The sequence below is a fragment of the Pogona vitticeps genome, chromosome 11 (assembly GCF_051106095.1).
Source record: "Pogona vitticeps strain Pit_001003342236 chromosome 11, PviZW2.1, whole genome shotgun sequence".
NCBI classification, from domain to species: domain Eukaryota; kingdom Metazoa; phylum Chordata; class Lepidosauria; order Squamata; family Agamidae; genus Pogona; species Pogona vitticeps.
The window spans coordinates 26,295,964-26,313,987 of NC_135793.1; the positions used below are offsets into that span (position 1 = coordinate 26,295,964).

The 18,024-nt window shown below is 54.5% G+C and overlaps 1 protein-coding gene across 4 annotated transcripts; it reads left to right on the forward strand.

Annotated features, from left to right (window-relative positions):
• The first annotated feature begins 867 nt into the window (after nucleotides 1-867).
• PLP1 (proteolipid protein 1) lies at nucleotides 868-17,561 on the forward strand. 4 transcript variants are annotated; one of them, XM_072981050.2, is made up of 8 exons: nucleotides 868-1,054; nucleotides 7,261-7,368; nucleotides 9,689-9,875; nucleotides 10,818-11,079; nucleotides 13,343-13,511; nucleotides 13,954-14,027; nucleotides 14,436-14,501; nucleotides 15,493-17,561. In XM_072981050.2, the coding sequence occupies exons 1-8, from the start codon at nucleotides 1,051-1,053 to the stop codon at nucleotides 15,562-15,564; spliced, it is 942 nt and encodes a 313-aa protein (XP_072837151.2). In that variant the 5' UTR covers nucleotides 868-1,050; the 3' UTR covers nucleotides 15,565-17,561. The 4 variants fall into 4 exon arrangements, with proteins under 4 accessions (XP_072837151.2, XP_072837152.2, XP_020651539.3 ...); XM_072981051.2 differs by having other exon boundaries at nucleotides 10,818-10,974; XM_020795880.3 differs by lacking the exon at nucleotides 7,261-7,368 and having other exon boundaries at nucleotides 869-1,054.
• The last annotated feature ends 463 nt before the right edge of the window (nucleotides 17,562-18,024 follow it).

The following is an 18,024-nucleotide window of genomic DNA, read 5'->3' on the forward strand; positions in this document are numbered from 1 at the left end:
TTGGGCAGAAATCCTTTAGAAGTCCACCCTCTGGCCAAACCCCCCCCATCCCTGTTATTTTTCTCCAAAGGAATGTTTATGGTCCAGTAGGAATGCAGGATGGCCACCCGGGAGTCTGTCTGTTCCTAGCGCATGTCTTGTTGCTATGCTAAAAGGCACCTGGAAACCCCTGTGCCAAGGGGAAAGGCCCCACACCATGCCCCCAGCATCTCCAGCTAAGACAGGATAGATCCCCATCTGGTTCCCTGGAGAGTCACTGGCACTGAGTGCAAATAACGCTATGTTCATTTAGATGCAACAAACCTTAAATGCGTTAGCATCTCCCAGATGCTCGCCAGCTGATTCCTTTCAAATCAAAGAGACCACCGTGCCCTCTTCCTCTCCAAGAGGGCTTTCCAAAAGGTGCCCTAATTGCAGAAGGAGCCCCTCCAGCTCCCATACCCACACAGGATCCTGGAAAACACCCCAAGAGCCGTGCAGGGTCAGATTCAAGCAGAAACTGCTGGATAGCTCAGGGGTTTCGAGTTCCGGAGTTCACTTCCCCACTGGGCCTGCTTGATAAGAGGACCCCTTCTCGCACTGCCATTCTAAGATTACCGAGCATCTTCTTTTCCCCAGCAGCCAACCCCGCACCCCAGGAGGAGGCGGCCCCCAGGCCGGCCAGAAGGGCAGCAGCTTCTCTCCTGGTTTATGTTCCCCAGCAACCAGCAGGCACCTTCAACAGCTGGCGAGCCCTGCTAGCACAGAAAGGAGAGCATGCCTGCACACAAGCGCGCGCACACCCCAAAGTCCAGAACAGGGTTAAGAGGGAAGGGACGGGATCAGGGGGAGGGGCAGGAGGAAGGGGGGGCTGTCCCTTTAAGCGGGTTGGCTGTCCATGGTAGAGCCTTTCCTTTGCTGGAGGACAGGACCAGGCAGATATAGCCAGAGGGAAGCAGAGGGACAGTGAAGAGGCAGCCAAGGGCCAGCAGCCAACCGGGGATTGCTCTGGCAGACGAGAGGCGGGGACAGACCCGACAGACAGTTGCTCTTGACTTGCATCCCAAAGCCATGGGTGAGTAGCTAAGCCAAAGGGGTCTCTCTCGCGCTCCTCCCCACCCGCCACCGCCACCCCCCCCAGGAAAAGGCACCCTCCAGCAGTCCGCGCCTCTCCTTGTTCCCCCTCTCTCACTTCCTGGAAGAGGCTGCGGGTTGGAAGGGAGTTTTGGCCAGTTTGTTGCCACGTGTTGGAGTTGCTGGGTGAGAAGGCAAAGAGTGGGGTCCAGAGGCTGATCTGAATGGGGGGCTTGTCTGAGGTGGTGGCCCCTGACACCTCCACCAACGGCTCCTGCTGCTGAGCTGATGCCCATGTTCTCTCATGGCCCATGGAAAGCGGCGGTCCCTTCTGCACTTGGCCTCCCGTGGGAGGTCTTCAGATTACCTGGACGAGAGCAGGTGCCTCTCCAGTGGGGAATGTTCTGGCATGAGGAAGGCTAAGGCAAGACCTGCGGCACTTCAGGGCCCACGTCCTGGAGCGCACCTGCCACGGACTGAGGGGGATGCAGGAGGAGGGGAGGGGGAGTGAAGCAACAGGACAACTGGCTTTTCTACAGAAAGAACAGAAACTGAATATCTGAGTGTGATTGTCTGTCTGTGTGTGTGTGTGTTCCTGTGTGTGCGTGCGCGCATGTGGTTTGGTGGGAGAGAGGTGTGTGTTGATGGTTTGCCATGCCCACTGAGACCGCCGCTTCAGGATAGTGGCTTTCAGATTCTGAGGGCTGTTGAGATCCCCTGAGTAGCCCAGAGACTTTGTCTGGGCCAGTAACGGCTGGAGGAGACAAGAAGAACACGACTCGCTATTCAGGCCACCCCCCTCCCTCCGAAAGCCGAGCACCCGCTCCTCCTGTGCCACGCCTAGACCCGCTGGGTGAGCTTTCTGGTCCAGGAGACTAAGGGGCACGGGATCTTAAAAAGGAAAGAGAAGATCTTGGATCACACGCAGCTCCCCTAATTTGGTCTTTTAAGGATCGGCATAGAGGAGGACTCTCCGGGGCTCAGCCAATCTACAGCTATGGACAATGAAGCCCACCCCCCTCCTGAATCCTAAATTCATTTATTCAGATATGTACAAACAGGCACACTGTGTTGGAGTGCCACAGGCTAACAAAACTGCACCACCACCCCCAATCAAATCCCTGTAGGTCCCCTTCTGGTACATGCATTAGTGTGTGTGTGTGTGTGTGTGTGTGTGTGTGTGTGTGTGCATGCCTGCGTGCAGGCATGCATGCGTGCACACACACATATTCATATATATATACACACCCACACCTGCACAGAGGAGTACCCTTGGCAGGGGTGCTTCTGGTGGGAGCACTTAGGTAGAATACACATGTCTCAAACTCTTTGCCACTTTTCCATTTTACTTCAGGAAGAACCAGGGCTCCTGAGTGGGCATTTCAGCCCAGCCTGGGTCAAGTCTATAGTCAGTGATGCTCTGAAAAAGTGTCAGGGGAGAGTCCGGGGAAGGGGTCCCTCTGGGAGGGGTCTTTCATCCAAAGGGGGGGCTGGAGCACAGCTCTGGGGCCTTGGTCATCAAAATGATCTCCAGCCTTCAGAGCCATTCTGTTGAGGCCAAACGCATCTGTCCACCTGTGGCAGAACCCACATCTCCAGCCAAAAGAGTGGCAGCTTCTAAGATCCACATCTCCTGGTCATCCCTCTGACTGAGGGGTTCCATGAATGTTGCTCCTCTCTGCGTTCCTTTATAACCACAAAAAGGTTTCTCAAATTTAGATTTTGGTGTATCCCCTATTAGGTGCCTGTAACCCACCTTCCAGTTAAATTTTTCCTTTGTGGCTCCCATTTAAAATAGCCTTACTAAAGGAAGCACCCTAAAAGATGGGGGGAAAGCAGGGTTTTTTTTTTTCTGTGCCCCAGGATTGTGGGTGGGTGGGGAGAGCAACCGAGCTACAGCTGCAGCAGCCAACAGTTCATATCAGCCATGCTAGTCACTGGGGGGGGGGAGGTATGGGAGGGGGAGGGAAGCTCACAGCAGAAAAGATGTCCCTTTGTTTTCCTGCTTATTCCCTCCTCAGCCCCCCTCCCCGCAGCCTCTGCAAAGAAAGCTTGTTTCGTTTCTGGGCTTCCACTTTTACACCACCATCACCCCATCCCATCCTCTGTGGTGGAAGTTAAGTCCAAGGCTGTAGCACATTTGCTGTTTCCTTGGCAACCAGACAGCGAAGCCTCACTCTGAGAGGATGCTCAGATTCACTCCCAGAGGGCTGGAGGAACCCACTGAGTGTCTGGGAAGAAAAGCACAAGAGAGACAGGGGTCAGGGGGTGCAAAGGACTCAGACCTGCCCGGTGTGCCCAGTGAGGGGGCCGCTTAGGACACCTTGCAGTCATGAGCTTCTTCCTTCCAAAATTTTTTTTAAAAATCATAAAATCAGAGAAAAGGGGGCTGGAAAGTGTCTATCAGGTCATGGAGTCCAACCCCCTGCTCAAGGCAGGAATCCAAATCAAAGCAGATCTCACAGATGGTTGTCCAATCTTCTTTTGAAGGCCTCCAGTGCGGGAGCGCTCTCCACCTCCTGAGGTCAGTGGTTGCATTGTCATACTGCCCTAACAGTTAGGAAGTGTTTTCTGATATTCAGCTGAAATTTGGCTTCCTGTAGCTTGAGCCCATTATTATGTGTCCTGCACTCTGATCAAGAACAGATCCTGCCCCTCTTCTGTACGACTACCTCTCTAGTATTTGAAAAGTGCTATCCTATCTCTCCCTCACCACCAAAGCTAAACATGTCCAGTTCTTTCAGTCTTTACTCATAGGATGACTGCTTTATGATCTGCTCCAGAATTTTTCATGGGATTGATGTCAGGCTGACTGGCCTGCAGTTCCCAGGTTCCTCCTTCATGCCCTTTTTGAAGATAGGGACAAAATTAGCCCTCCTCCAATCATCAGGTACTTCGCCCATCCTCCATGATTTCAAGAAAATAATAGACAGTGGTTCTGAAACCTCTTCAGCCAGTTTCTTCAATATTCTTGCATCCAGTTCATCTGGCCCTGGGAATCTGAACTCATTCAAAGTAATAGGGGATTCCTTAACTATCCGTCCATCGATCTCAAGCTGCAATCCTGTCCCTTCCCTTTGTACTTCAAATTTGCCTGAGCAGCATAGACTATCTTTTGGGAAAAGATGGAGCTGAAGCAGGAATTAAGCACTTCTGCCTTTTGTTTGTCATCTGTTATCATTTTCCTGTCTCCATTGAGTAGCCGAGCCACTGTTTCTTTTCTCTGTCTTTTGCTACACACATACCTGAAAAATGCTTCTTTGTTGCTTTTAGTGTCTCTAGCTAGCCTCAGCTCATTCCCAGCCTTTGTCTTCCTAATGCCATTCCTGCAGTTCTCTGCTACATGTGTGTAATCTTCCTTTGTGGCCTGGCCTACCTTCCACTTCCTATATAGGTCCTTTTTTGTTATCTGGTTCTCTCTGAGCTTTTCGTGAAGCCACATCAGTCTTTTTTGCTGTCTTCCACCTTTTCATTCCTTTCGGAAACATTCGTAATTCAGCTTTTAGATTTCCGTTTAAAGAAAATCCCACCCATCTTGGACTCCTTTTCCTGTGAGGCTCTCCTGCTATGGGACCTTTCTTATTATTGTTCTGAGTTTATTAACATTGGCTTTCCTGAAATCTGTGACTCAGCAGGCAGCCCTTCTCTCTCTGAGCTCCCCTGGCAGGGGTAAGCCTCCTATTTGGGCAGGGGGGGGGACCCCACTACATCACCAGGCTTCTCCAAACTAGGGAGCTGGGAGGACGCTGTTCACAGAGGTCGTGCAAAAAGAGGTGCCGGGGTGACAAGCAGGTGTGTTGCTCTTTCTGTTGTTGTCCTGCTCACCCTCGTGGGCATGAGCTGCCTTTGGGCACGGTGGAATATTTACAGAACACAAATACCTTTTTCTTAGGAAACAGCCTCCCTTGGGAAGGAGAAGGTGTGTCCACCAAGACCTGCTCCTTTTGGAGCTGGCATAGGGACCCACTGGTTGCCCAGAGCCTCCCTTCTGGCCATCCTGTCTAGAGGCTGTGTGAGGTCCTTGGGGAGGGGGGCCCCAGAGGGTCCAGTACAGCCATGACCTCCCTTCCCTTCCCTTTTCTCCTCTATGCTGTTTAAAAAGCCAGCCCCAGTTGCTTAGGTAGGGGCTTAAATTGTAGCCCCCTCAATAAACCTGCTGTTGTGGGAAAGCAGGATCTGGAGGGGGCTTCCAGCTCCGTCCCTCCCCTGCCTCCCCTCCCCCACTGGTACTATGTTGGTCTCCTCTCTGCGTCCCTCCCCCTCACCTCCCCAGTACCAGCCAGAGCTGCTCTTGGCTTCCCCAGGCCTCCCTGTCAACAGGAACACTGTTTTGGGGGGTGGGGGTGGGGGAGGAGGCTTGAGCCCTGAAAAGGCAGAGAGCCAAGTTCAGTCAAGAATGCATCTCATCTTATTTGTCTTGCACCCATTGTTCTGCCTCCCAGCACAAGGGCTGGGATTGTCTGCAGACAACAGGCTCATTCTTTCCTCTCCTTCACCAAAGGTCCAGTTCTCCCTCCTCCTCCCCCTCCCCCTCCTCCTCCTCCTGCACCCCAGACTCTTGCTGCCTCTCAGCTGCCATGGATCTATGTCCCAGAGGCCCTGGCCGCCAGCAAGGAATGTCAACTCCCAGGCCAAGAGAAAAATCATCTTTGAGGAGATGTGCCTTCTATGTGCACAAGCCAGTTTGCACCAGCCCTGGAAAGGGCTCTTGATGGGGGACGTCCAGAAAACCAGTCAGTGACAGGCAGTTATGAGGCCAAGAGGAACATTCACATCACAACTGGTGTGATCCTCTCTCTGCATGGGGAGGGTTGGGACTCATGCCTTACAGACCGGCCACTCCTGGCACCCCCTATCCCAAAGGTCGAGTGGCGACCTGAGCTCATTTAGTGAGGACAGCCCTTCAAGGTAGGCACATGTGGGGGGGGAGGGGAATCCTCCATTTGGAATTGCATTCCATTTGAAGGGTTCTCCAGCCCAAGTCAGATTTAAAACTAAAAAGCACGAGGAGGGAGATCAGGGACCTGGACATTGCCCATCACCCACAGGTTTAGCAAGTACCTGGGTCACCTGGCCTCATTTTCCCCTCCCCAAAGTTTTTATGCCACGGTGAGGAAAATAGGGCTCCTCAAAGGGAGAGGACATGGGCATGGTTGGCTATGGGGAGGAGGGCTGGGGGGGGCACTGCCATTCACAGCATTTTGTCCTCCAGTTAAGATTACTAATTCATTTCTAATTCTGCATCTGTACCTACAAAGCAGCACATGCAACCTCTAAGCCCAGCAGCACTCCTGCTTTCTCTTTGAGTGGTGAGCCTCAAGAGTGTGAGACCAGGCCTGCCTCCTGGCCTGGAGGGCCCACTCAGAGCCCGAGGAAGGAGCGCTGGTTCAGAGGGGTCACTGGCCAGAGGCAGCGTCAGGCAGCTTCGTGGGCACGTTGCAGCGATGGGCCTTCAAGGCTTGGCCAAGCTGCTCCTCCATTCTGTCCTTGGGGTCGAGGTTAGGTGGGATGGAGGCCCCTTGGGATGGTCTGTGTTCCCAGGCGAGGACATCAAGGGAATGTCCGTGAATGAGCGGGAAGGAGAGAGTGGGCTGCCCTGCTCCAGCCCCAGTGGCAGCTAGTTCCACACCCTGCTGGAGGGGGGTGGGTGGAGGGGAGGGGAGGCGAGGCGAGGGGAGGGCTGCTCCCAGAGAAGAACAAAGGAGACTCTCTTTATAGTCCCCATGTTGTTCTGGGTCTGTCTCCTGTTGTCTCTGGTCTGACCAGCCTCCGCCCCCCCCCCACTCCTGCAAAGAGACCCCCCCCCGTGTGCTTCTCCCAGCCTAGGGGGAAGAACAAACCCCCTGTTGTCTCCTGTAGTGCCACCAAGAGAGGAGGACAGGCTGCTGCGCTGACGCCTTTCCTCGGCCCCTCCAGCTTCTCATGGGGTCATTCTCTGGGGGCGAGAAAAACACTCCCAGGTCCAGAGGAGGAGGAGGAGGAGGAGGAGGGCGAAAGGGCCATGCGAGGGGAGGGGAGAGCAAGCCGGCACCTCCACTTGCCCCAGTGAGGGGAGGGAGGGAGGGAGGAAGCCCATGGGGTAGGGTGAGGCCGGGTGGAGAGGAAGGATCCGGCCACTGCCAGAGGCTTGTGGGGTAGGAGGGAGCATGGGTTGGCCACGCTGTGTTGTGCATTCTCAGGTTTACTGTTCTATTTTTTGCAATATAGATAATGTTAGTGATGCGCCTGAGCCAAAACCCCAGAGCCAAACACCTCCACAAACTTCGGGCCCTCAGAATCCAAACCGGGATCCAGTTGCACAACCGAGTTCTCCAGGTAGCCGCCCTTCTCTCCCTCTGAACCTTTGCAGTCGGGCAGCCAAAAGCAGATCTGAAGGGTTTGCACGCAAGCCCAGACAGCACTGTCTTCCTGGTACATTCCCCTCCACCACAAAAATCAATAAATAAACAAACCCCACCAATGGCCCTGGCAGCAAGATGTTCCCATCCTGTGGACGGAGCAGCCCACCCATCGGACAGGACAGGGGCAACTGGGGGGGGGCTACTCTCTGAGCATCTCCCTCGACTGGCATGAGCAAGTGGGGGGGTGTCTGCTCTTCCAAAGGTATCACCCAAACATCTGTGAGTGGAATGTTGCATTGAAGTAAGGAGGAGCTGCCAGCAGAACAGGAGAAGGCAGTTGGTGTTTGCCTGTCCCATGCCAAGGGACAGAAAGGCCAGGTTTGGCTTCCACCCACTACTGCTCAATTATTTCGGTACTCCTGTTGCTCCTCCCCAAAGATATCCAGGGGTGGGCATACCTCAGTCCCAGAGCATCAGGAACGTGGAGAGTGATGCCAGCCAGCCAAATCCATGAAATGGGGTCAATGCATGGGATGCGAAGAGTGAGGATTTAAGGTGTCACTGAGACATTGCAATACTGAGTTACATCCAGCCCTTCTAAGATCCAAGCATCACATCTGAAGTAGCAATGAGGTCCTTGTGCAGGATTTATTAAACTGGAAAGTCCAGAGGGGGGTGGTGGTGGTCCAAACTTGTTTTAATATCTTTTGAACACACATTGTTTGCATTTTGGTTGCTCTGCAGGTGCTCCATTAGCTGAGTTTCATTGCTTTGGGGATTGTATGGACAAATGTGTGTATGTGTATGAGAGAGAGATTGAGATGGAGGGAGGAAAGGAAGAAACATCTTTTTAAAAACATTTTAATTCTGCTCAAATCCACCCAGGATTACAGACTAGAGAAGCCCGGGAATGTGTATCACTTTTAAGACAGGATCTTCCCTCTGCCTTGTCTTGAATATCTTATTTGAATATCGTACCTTACCCTAAATCCTTTCTCTAAAGAAAGGCCTGCCTGGCTGGGCCTCATCCCCAGTGGCTGACCTGCCTAATTAAGGAGCCCTGATAATCTTAAAGGAGGAGAGCGTGGGACCCCCAGATGAGCTGGCCACACACCCCTAACACTGCTCCTCTCTCTCTCTCTCTCTCTCTCCCTCTAATGCAATGTTTGTTTATGGTACATAAATGGTACCCACCTCCCTCCACCCCTCACTTCCCCCCCCCCCGTGGATTGTCTATTTAGAACAGTTTACCGTAACAACAGTATGTTTCAGCACCATCAAACGGTAAACCAAAAGCAAGAAAAGCCGCCTGCACAGATGAAGCCACTCCCAGAGGTCTCTGTTGGGGCCGCGGTGAGAGGGAGGGAGCTGGACCTGAGGGGCCCCTGGCCGGATCCAGCACAGGGCTCTTCCGATGCTGTTAGGTTCTTGTGCACAAACAAACACAGAGAAACATTAAACAAAAGCAAAAGTGTTCACAGACCCAGGTGAAGGGAAAACCAGCTGAAGCATGCCAGACAAAGCAAAATAGCCACAACTAAGGGAAAAGAGGGGAGAAGGGGCTGCTGTGTTATGATGATGATGATGATGAGGGGCTAATGTTTAATGTTTTGCACTGGGGTTGGAGACACGTCGGTCCTATTTATAGCAGGTGCTGAAAGACACACACACACACACACACGCCAAGGGAGCTCCACCTCACCCCATCTTTGCCCACTTTGGGCCAGGTCATCAGCCCATGCAGTGGACTTGTGAGATGTTGAAACTGGCCCTAACAGGCAGCGTTCCCTTTTCCTGTTGCTTCTCCTGCTTTATCCGCATGTGTAACATTGTACTCCTTGACCTCTTTTGCTGCCTGTTTGCTCCTGTGCTGTTTGTTGCCTCTCTCTCTCTCTCTCTCTCTCTCTCTCTCTCTCTCTCTCTCTCTCTGACACCCCATTATGTGGGAAAGGGCAAGCATGGACAAGCAGGCCTGCAAACCCATCAGCCCGACCCTTTTCTCTGGAGAGACTCGGCAGAAAGTCTCCTTTGAGGGTCTTCGGTTTCTGCCATTTGAGAAGCGCAGAGGGTTGAGGAAGGGAGAGGCCAGGGACTGCCATGGAACATGATCCTCCCCTTCCCTCTTTGGTTCCCTCTTTGGCCAGTTGTTCCTTGACGGAAGGGCCTTTGCCATCCCCCTCCCCACCCCTAACCCCACCTGCCCCCTTTCGTATCTTCTCTCTCCCGGCTAGAGGGTCTGCTGGCCCTCCGCTAATCGGCCCTTGCTCTCCCTCCTGATTTCTCTTCCCCTGCAGGTCTGCTCGACTGCTGTGCCCGATGCCTGGTTGGGGCCCCCTTTGCCTCCCTGGTGGCCACCGGCTTGTGTTTCTTGGGGGTTGCCCTCTTTTGCGGCTGTGGACACGAGGCCCTCACTGGCACAGAGCACCTGATTGAGACGTATTTCTCCAAAAACTATCAGGATTATGAATATCTCGTTGATGTGTAAGTATCCTCCCGGCCACCCCCCGCCTCTTGGCCTTCCACCTTTTCTGCCGACCCACAACAGGAGAAACTAGGCCACCATCCCACTCATTGTTACCCCAGTGGTTGTCATCACCATCTCAACCCCATTCACCCCCTGGCAGCAGCCTTCAAGGGCACCCCCACACCCTGACCTTTGCCAGTGTCGACGCTGCAGGGCTCGCCTGTAACTGTGGGGACCTGCCCCACAGTAAAAGCATCAGAACGACAGTGCCGAAGGGCTTTTCCCAACATGCACAGAAACCTCAGGCCTCCAGTGGCAGGCAGAGATGTTGCTGAGTAGTCGGCCTCTAGGGTGCAACAAGGAAGGGTCCCAGAACATACCATCCGTTCAGCTGTTCCACCACAGCCGGAGATGGGGATGGTCCAACACGGCAGGGCTGGGGAAGCCCAGCAAGGCAGAAAGGTACTTCCACCTCTGCACTTGACTTGCAAGTGCCTCTCTGGGATCTGAGGCTGTGACAGAGGACTTCACATCACCACGGATTGAACACAGACCCTTCTTTGTGCAAACCACCGAGCCAGGCTCTCTGACCCAAAGCAAGGGAGTGAGATCCAGCCTAAGTGGGTGGCTCTACCAAGCCCTTCCTGACAAATCCCTGCAATCGCAAGCGTTTACCTCCTGCCAGGAAAGCAGAGGGACAGCTTCCACATGCTCTCCTCCCCCAAACTCCTCCATTTCCTGCAGTCCATGTGGGACTTTCTCCAAGCCTTCTAACTGGACTCTGGAGCATCCAAGAGTGGTTCCTGCTTTGTGGACCTTCCTCTGTCTGCCTCTGGCCAGTTCCTCAGCACAGCGTGGCTGTGTCGGCCTGCCTAGGACTGTGCTTGGGGCACAAGCCGCGTCCACATTTGAGATTCCCCCGGCCCCCAAATTCCTTCTTTCTTTGTCTTCCCTTGCAGGATCCATGACTTCCAGTATGCCATTTATGGGATTGCTGGTTTCTTCTTCCTCTTTGGGTCCCTCCTGCTGGCCGAAGGCTTTTACACCACCAGCGCCGTCAGGCAGATCTTTGGCGACTACAGGACCACCATCTGTGGCAAGGGCCTGGGCGCTACGGTAACAGGGGGCCACAAGGGGAGGGGTCCCAGAGGACACCGTCAAGCTCACTCTTGGGAGCTGGTGTGCCACTGTTTGGGAAAATGGCTGGGACATCCCGACAAGGTGATCATATCCGCCGTTTGCTTCTGCTTTGACCGGCTCGGCCATTGACCCTTGGGCATGAGACTGAAGCCCTGCTTGGGCCAAGGGCTGGGTCAGGGATGGCTCTGGGCTCTGGCACGAGCAGGCGCAGCAAAATGGGCAGCCCTTGAAGAGAAAACTGGCCCGGGGCTGGCTGGTCCCTCCTCCCCACCTCCCTCCCTGCTTCAGGCCACACCTCCACTTGGCCTTGGCCACAGGGCTTCCTTTCCCAAGCCCCCCCCAACCATGCCGGCCTTAGCCACTGCCCTCCCACCCTCACCCACGCTTGCTCCCTCTCCCTCGCTTGCATTTGCACCGCACGCATCATGTTCCACAGCTAAGGTTTTAATGGCAGCATTTGTACATATCCATCCAAAGATGTCCATGAAATTATAGCTGCGTGGTGGGAAAGTCACTGTTTCCAGCAGGGCCTCCCGCAACCAGCCCTGCTCGGACCAAGGGTCCCGTCTCCCAGGTGCCAGGCGAAGGGTCTCTTGAAAACGGTCCCCCTGGGGAAACGTAGCCACGCCTTTGACCCGGCGGCGGGATGAGATGTGGCCTGCCTGTCCCAAAAAGCTGGCTCCAGCCTCCCAGCTTCAGTTTGCACAACGTGGCCCAGGGCACGAAGGGGTGCTGTTCACCAGTGCTAAACCACAGCCCTTCGTGGGACCCCCGTGGGCATCTCTGAGCCTCTTCTGCTCTCCCTGAAACCCCAGGTGGCCGATGCAACAGGAATTCTGCGGGATGCTGTGGGAAGGTTAAGCCACGAACATCCCATAGCCTTCAGCTCTCGACATCCACCTACGGATGCCCTCGGTTCTGTCCTCAGCAGAAAGCGGCAGCTGTGAAGGCTTGGCATGTGCTGCTCAGGGGACAGGGCAGGGCAGGGAGTTCCTGCACATTGTTCCAGAACCAGAAACGGATTGAGTTGATGAAGGTGGGGGTGGGGTGGCCCTTTGGGCTCTTTCTGCCTCTGGCCGAGAGGAGGAAAGTGGGCAGCCAACCCTAAATCGATGTTTCAAGAAGCAAGGAAGTAAAGAGGGTTACCTGTCTGCTGGGCGGGGAGAGCTATCTCAGAAATGCCCATTTTAACCCAAAGATCAGCCTGCAACTTACAAACCACAACCAGGCCAAACAGGGGGAGCGAGTGGGGGGGGGTAGAGCTGAGCAAGGGGAATTTTCTTTCAAGGTCAAATTTATTTGCAGACCTCTGGGGTCAGATGCTCAGAGGCAAAGCACCCACAAGCTCTCACCTCAGGTGCCAAGCCTACGCACCCTCGCACCCATGGCAACCGTAAAGCTCCATCCCCTCTCCCCCCCCCCTTGCCCCCAGGGCGTGCTGGTACATATTCTGGGAACCCGTCCACCAGCCATCAAGGAAACCACTCTTTGAGGGCTGTGAGTCAACACCTCGCAAATAGCAAAGGGAAGCAGCAGCCGCCACCGCCTCAGAGTTGTGGACGTGCACACTTGAATGCCCCTTTCCTTGAACATCTGGCCCATTCGGGAACCCTTGAGGGGAGGGCTTCTGCACAACCCAAGTGTTCTCCCCCACAGACAGACATTCTTACCACTGAGGGCTCTCCTCTCTGGGCAGCCAGAGGAGAAGGGCTCTCTCAGCTGGGGGCCAAATTCAGCTTTGGAGATGCTCTTGTGGGGCTGGGTTTCTGGGGTAGGTGGGGCCACAGGCAAGTAGAGTGGCGGAGGAAATTGCAAATAACGATGATGATGCCAGAGGGAAAGCATGTCAATCTTGTGAGGTGGGGACAAGAACACCTCATGAAAGCCTGGGAGGCACCCAATGATTGTGTCCTGGGAAGGGAGGGGGGTCTCCTGGGGAAGCCGGGGGGGGGCCAGAGCAGGGCTAGAACGGCCCCTGTGGCCTGAGGTTTCATACCCCCTCCTGTACAGCTGTAGAAAATGACTTGGATGCAAAATATTGCCACATGAACACTGGGGAGAGCCCATCTTCCACACGGGGTGTGCACAAGACACAAAGGACACACACACACACACACACACCTCCCTGGGAAGCAGAGCAGGTGAAAGGGCTGTGGTTGTGCATGTAAGTGAAGGCAGTCTTTGGCATCCCCGGGTGTGCACGCGTGGGCTCCGTGGGAGATGCTCCTCCTTGGAGGAGGGTCCCCACCTCCCTTCAGCCTGCAGGGGGCCAGTCTCATGCTCTGGTGTCAGAGGCTCCCCCGCCCACCCCTAAAGGCGCCCCCTCGTCTCCATTGCTTCACAGTTTGTGGGCATCACCTACATCGTGGCCGTCGTCTGGCTCCTGGTCCTGGCCTGCTCCGCCGTCCCCGTCTACATCTACTTCAACACCTGGACCACCTGCGACTCCATCGCCAACCCCAGCAAGACCTCTGCCAGCATCGGCAACCTGTGCACAGATGCCAGGATGTACGGTGAGCAAACTGGGGGGGAGGGGTTGCTCCTTCCAGAAGCCTCTGGGGGTCTCCATCCAGGGGTCAAGAGACTGGCAGGTCTCCTCCTTAAGAGGCCGAGGGGGCCCCAAAGGCCCGTTTTTCCGAACCGGGAGTAGACTTTTAATCACATCTGGTTCCAATTGTGGTTTTTTTTTGGGGGGGGAAGGAGTTGTACTGTCCCCAGAGGAAACCAGAGTAGTATTAGCGCCTGTAGCCCCCAGAGTTGGCCACGGGATCCCAGGAGCCCCAGCTAGCCTGCAGTAGGTCCTGCCGGCAGCCTCTTGTGGCCCAGCTGCCCGCTGGCCTCCCGCTGTAAACAGCAGCTTCCCCACCGGCAGGAGGATGGTGTGTTGCCAGGGTGGAGCTCTCTCTCCTGGCCCCAGGGGTGACGGCACTCAGAGGGGTCTCGTGCCTCCCACAGGTGTCCTGCCTTGGAATGCCTCTCCAGGAAGAGTGTGCGGACAGAGCCTTCTTTCCATCTGCAAAACCTCTGAAGTAAGTGCCTGGCAGTCCCTCCTCAGGTGTCCATGCAGCTGTGCAACAGGGAAGGCAGACAGGATCTTTGCATCCTGAAAGGGGGAGGAGGGAGGGAGGGCCAGGCCCCCACTGCTGGACAAAGTGATGGCTGCAGGAATACGGGTGGACGCTCTGGAGAAGGTGCTCAGCTGGCCATGTGGTCTCTGCTCGTTCCATCCTTTTCAGGCAAATCATCAAGAGCAGTCATTGTGAGAAGGGAAAAGCACCCCTTTCGCTTTGCTTTGTACTGCAAGGGGCACGGGGGGGGGGGGATCATGGCAGGCAGCCCCTTGGAAGAGGCAGTTCCCCCGTCCCCTCCCCAGCCCAGCCCAGGAGAGAGAGGCCTCTGCAAGGCTTGCTTGCCATCTGTTGATCCTTTCCTTCCAGTTCCAGATGACCTTCCACCTCTTCATTGCTGCCTTTGCTGGAGCTGCTCTCACCCTGGTGGCCCTGGTAAGGAGAGCCCGGCTGTGCTGTTCAGGATGTCTGCCTGACAAACCGTCCCCTTCTCGATTTGCATGCCGTTTCCTGCCTTGCTTGGTTCATTAGGCCGCTGGTGGCCATGGAAAGGAGAGCATAGGACCAGGGGGCAGGGAGAAAAGCCCAATGGGCGCCTCAGGCAGGAGATGGCCGGGCGGTGGGGGGGGCAGGAAATCCTCCACAGGCCTCACCCACCCCAGAAGAGCCCCTGCAAGACTTTAGGGCTGCTGCTCATCACCAAGTAGCTCAGAAATCTTTATGTAGAACCCCACTGGACCCTTTTTCGCCACTCACAGTACCGTCTAAAGAGCCCTCTCCTCTGCCCTGCCCTGCCCTGCTCTCTCTCTCTCTCTCTCTCTCTCTCTCTCTCTCTCTCTCTCTCTCTCTCTGTGTGTGTGTGTGTGTGTGTGTGTGTGTGTGTGCATCTATTGTGGTGTTGGGGGTGTCACCAGCACAAAGGGAGAGGGAGAATTGGGGCCATCCTTGTGTGGAGGGACAGGCCATTGGCACAGCTACAGGAAGGGGAGCACCCTCCCACCCAGGCTCCTTCTCTGGTGAGCACGTTTTTGCCTTCTGGAACACTCAGCCAGAGTCCCAATGTGTTGCACCAAAACATTGCAGGAACAAAGGACAGCATTAAACTCAGGACCCTGTTAACTTTAAAACAGAAGCACCAGTTGTGATATGTGATGAACAAACACATTTTGCATATTCTCTGGGAACAAGCTAGGGTTGCACCTAAGGAGTGTCTCCACTTACGCACCCCTGAGAGTTCCTTTTCAGAGGCCCATGGCAAGGGGTGGATAGGGCCCCAGAGAGCATCCCCACAGCAGATCTTGAGGGCCATGGGAGAGAGGTATGGGAAGAGCAGGGGTTCTTTTTAAGCTATAAATTCCCTGCACTGATTTTCAGCAGAGTAAAATATGGCACCCTTGTCTTACCGTCTTCTTTTTGCCTCCCCCAGCTGACGTTCATCATTGCAGCCACCTACAACTACGGGGTTCTCAAACTGATGGGCAGAGGCACCAAGTTTTAAGCCCAGAGGGAAAGGCGCCGCATGTACAAGACGCGCATCTTTCTCCTCTAACTCGAAGGCTTTAACCTGACACTGTCGTGCCGCACCAAGTCTCCTTGCTTAACTCTGCCTCACCGCCTGCTCCCCCTTTTTTCCCCCTATGCTGTTTGAAGTGGGGCATGTGGCCAAGGAGGAGGACCCCAACCCTGCACACGCCCACCCACCCTGTCCAGGGGTGGACGTCTCTCCATGCGTACATCTTCAGCCACCTGGTCTCGGCCAAGCTCTCCTAAAACGGAGCCCCTTGCCTTGAGTTCACAGTGAGCAAGACCAGCAGGCCTGCACCACTTCTCCTGCTCCAAAGAGCAAAGGAACCATGCCTCTCAACTCTTAAAGCAGTCCCTGCGAGAGAGAGAGAGAGAGAGAGAGAGAGAGAGAGAACAGGGCTTCTCACACTTCTCTGCTTCTCCTCTCCTTGACAGGAAATGGGATGCTTCTTCCTGTCTTTGCACAAGAGAAACCCCAAGCCAATATATGTACAGCACATGCTCCTGCCTGCCACTGCTTGGGCAAGGAGGGTCAAGAGCAAGGATCTCCCCACTTTGGGGAGAGAGCGCTGACCTCCCCAACACCACCACATGCCGACAGACTCCCTCTTTCCACACCCCTGTCAACCCTACTGTAAGCCTCCAGGAGCTTGGTGCTTCCCCGCTAGTAAAAGGGGACTTTATCCTTGGGTGGATAAGAGCCAGGTGCTCTTTGCACGGCCCCCTTTGCACATTTCTAACCAGCTGGGCAGAAACCAGTCTTCTCTCAAGGGCAACAGTAACCAACCAGCTGCTGCTGCTGCTGCTGCTTGTGTGGGTAACGCTAGAGACTCCTTGGCTACACACAGGATAACCCTTCCAGGATATTTTGCCCACCTCTGCCCTGCACTTTTCCTGGGCCATGGGCCGTGGGGCCGGACTTGCTCCAACCTTCTCGATGGTGCTCGTCATTCACAGCCACACTCGCTTCAGTCACGTGACCTCTTGCAGAATATAACCCTCGGTGCCTTTTCCCTTCCTGACAATAAGGGTGCTCCTCCACACCATCTGGGTCCTCAGACCTGTCCTACTTATTTGAAGCCTCCTGTCTTTGTTAATTTAGAGCCCACATTTTCCAGCATGGGAGTGGGAGGTGTTCGAAGGCGTGCTCAGAGCCTCCTGGGCCATTTTTCTTTACAGAATGTTGTGGGGAACAAGTCCCTCTTCATCTCACACAAGCAAGCCAGATAAGCAGAAAAGATGGTCTTAAAAATGCACCCAGCCTCTTGGTCTGCTCCTGACGAGAGGCACCGGCTGAGGTCTGAGCGATGGTTCTTGCTGGAGGGCAGGACGAGAGGGGCCAACCTGTTGCAGGCAGGCTATCCTGGGGGAAACCACCCACACAGCCGCCCACTCGAAGCAAAACGCCGACGTCTCCAAGCATGACTCTACCACGACGGCACAATCCCTTCACAACTGCAAGCAGAGAGATGGTTGTGTTTGGAGGCCACGTCATCCCAGAGGAACCAAGAGTGCTATGTTCCTGGAGGCCAGAAGGATGGAGCCCTCGACACCCAAGCAGGTCTCAGCAGAAGGAGTGCAAGCTCTGGCACACGGGCCACAGAGGGGTGCACCAGGCAGCAGAAACCAGTGGCTGGGCTATCAACGCACATGGGGCTGGGAAAGAGGGTGGAGGATCTGGGCCAAAAGGGAGGGGGGAACAGGAAACCAGCCAACACTGAGCATACATCAACTCACCCAAACTTTCTTCCATTTCACATTGATTTCAGTAACACATAACTGGGGCCTAAGCCCTCCCAATCCCCCCAAAAAATAAATATCAGGAAAAAATAGCTAATAAGCCGAAAGTGTGCACTTCTGATCTTGAAGATCAACTTTTTAACAAAGCATAAAATATGTTTTTAGAGACTTACTTTACAAGGTGTATTTTATAAAATTAAAGACAATAAAAGTTAAGAATGTTCTGAACAAGCACATATTGCCTGCTTTAAAAAATCATTATCATGGAATCGGCTTTGGGTGAGACGTCCCTGCAAAAGAATCTTTAGGGCTGTGCAGGAGGGAACCAGAGATGGCTTGGAGCAGAGCTGGACAGAGGGGCTCCCTCTCCCGACTTTCCCGCCCACCAAGTGGCCCCCCTGTCCAGGGAGGCCCTAGCAGCCTACTTTGGGGGGTACACGTGTCCTATTCTTGCTTGGACTGGGATGATGAAGATCACAGAACTGCTCCCTCCCCCCCCCATGCTTATACCTCCGCATGGGACATCAATGTTGTTATGGCACAGGTTACCAGGTGGGTGGGTGGAAGGAGTTCCCATTGATACATTAGGAACACCTATAGCCGGGGAAAGACATGCTGGCAGACAAGATCATAGCTTTCAAAGAACAAAAAATAAGCTACCATTAAACTGCAAAATGTAGAGGCACTGATGTAT

Excerpts from the sequence above, each read along its gene's own strand:
- PLP1 (XM_072981050.2), top strand. Across the intron at positions 7,369-9,688 it reads TGCACAACCGAGTTCTCCAG|GTCTGCTCGACTGCTGTGCC; the intron begins GTAGCCGCCCTT and ends CTTCCCCTGCAG. Across the intron at positions 11,080-13,342 it reads GGCTGGGACATCCCGACAAG|TTTGTGGGCATCACCTACAT; the intron begins GTGATCATATCC and ends ATTGCTTCACAG.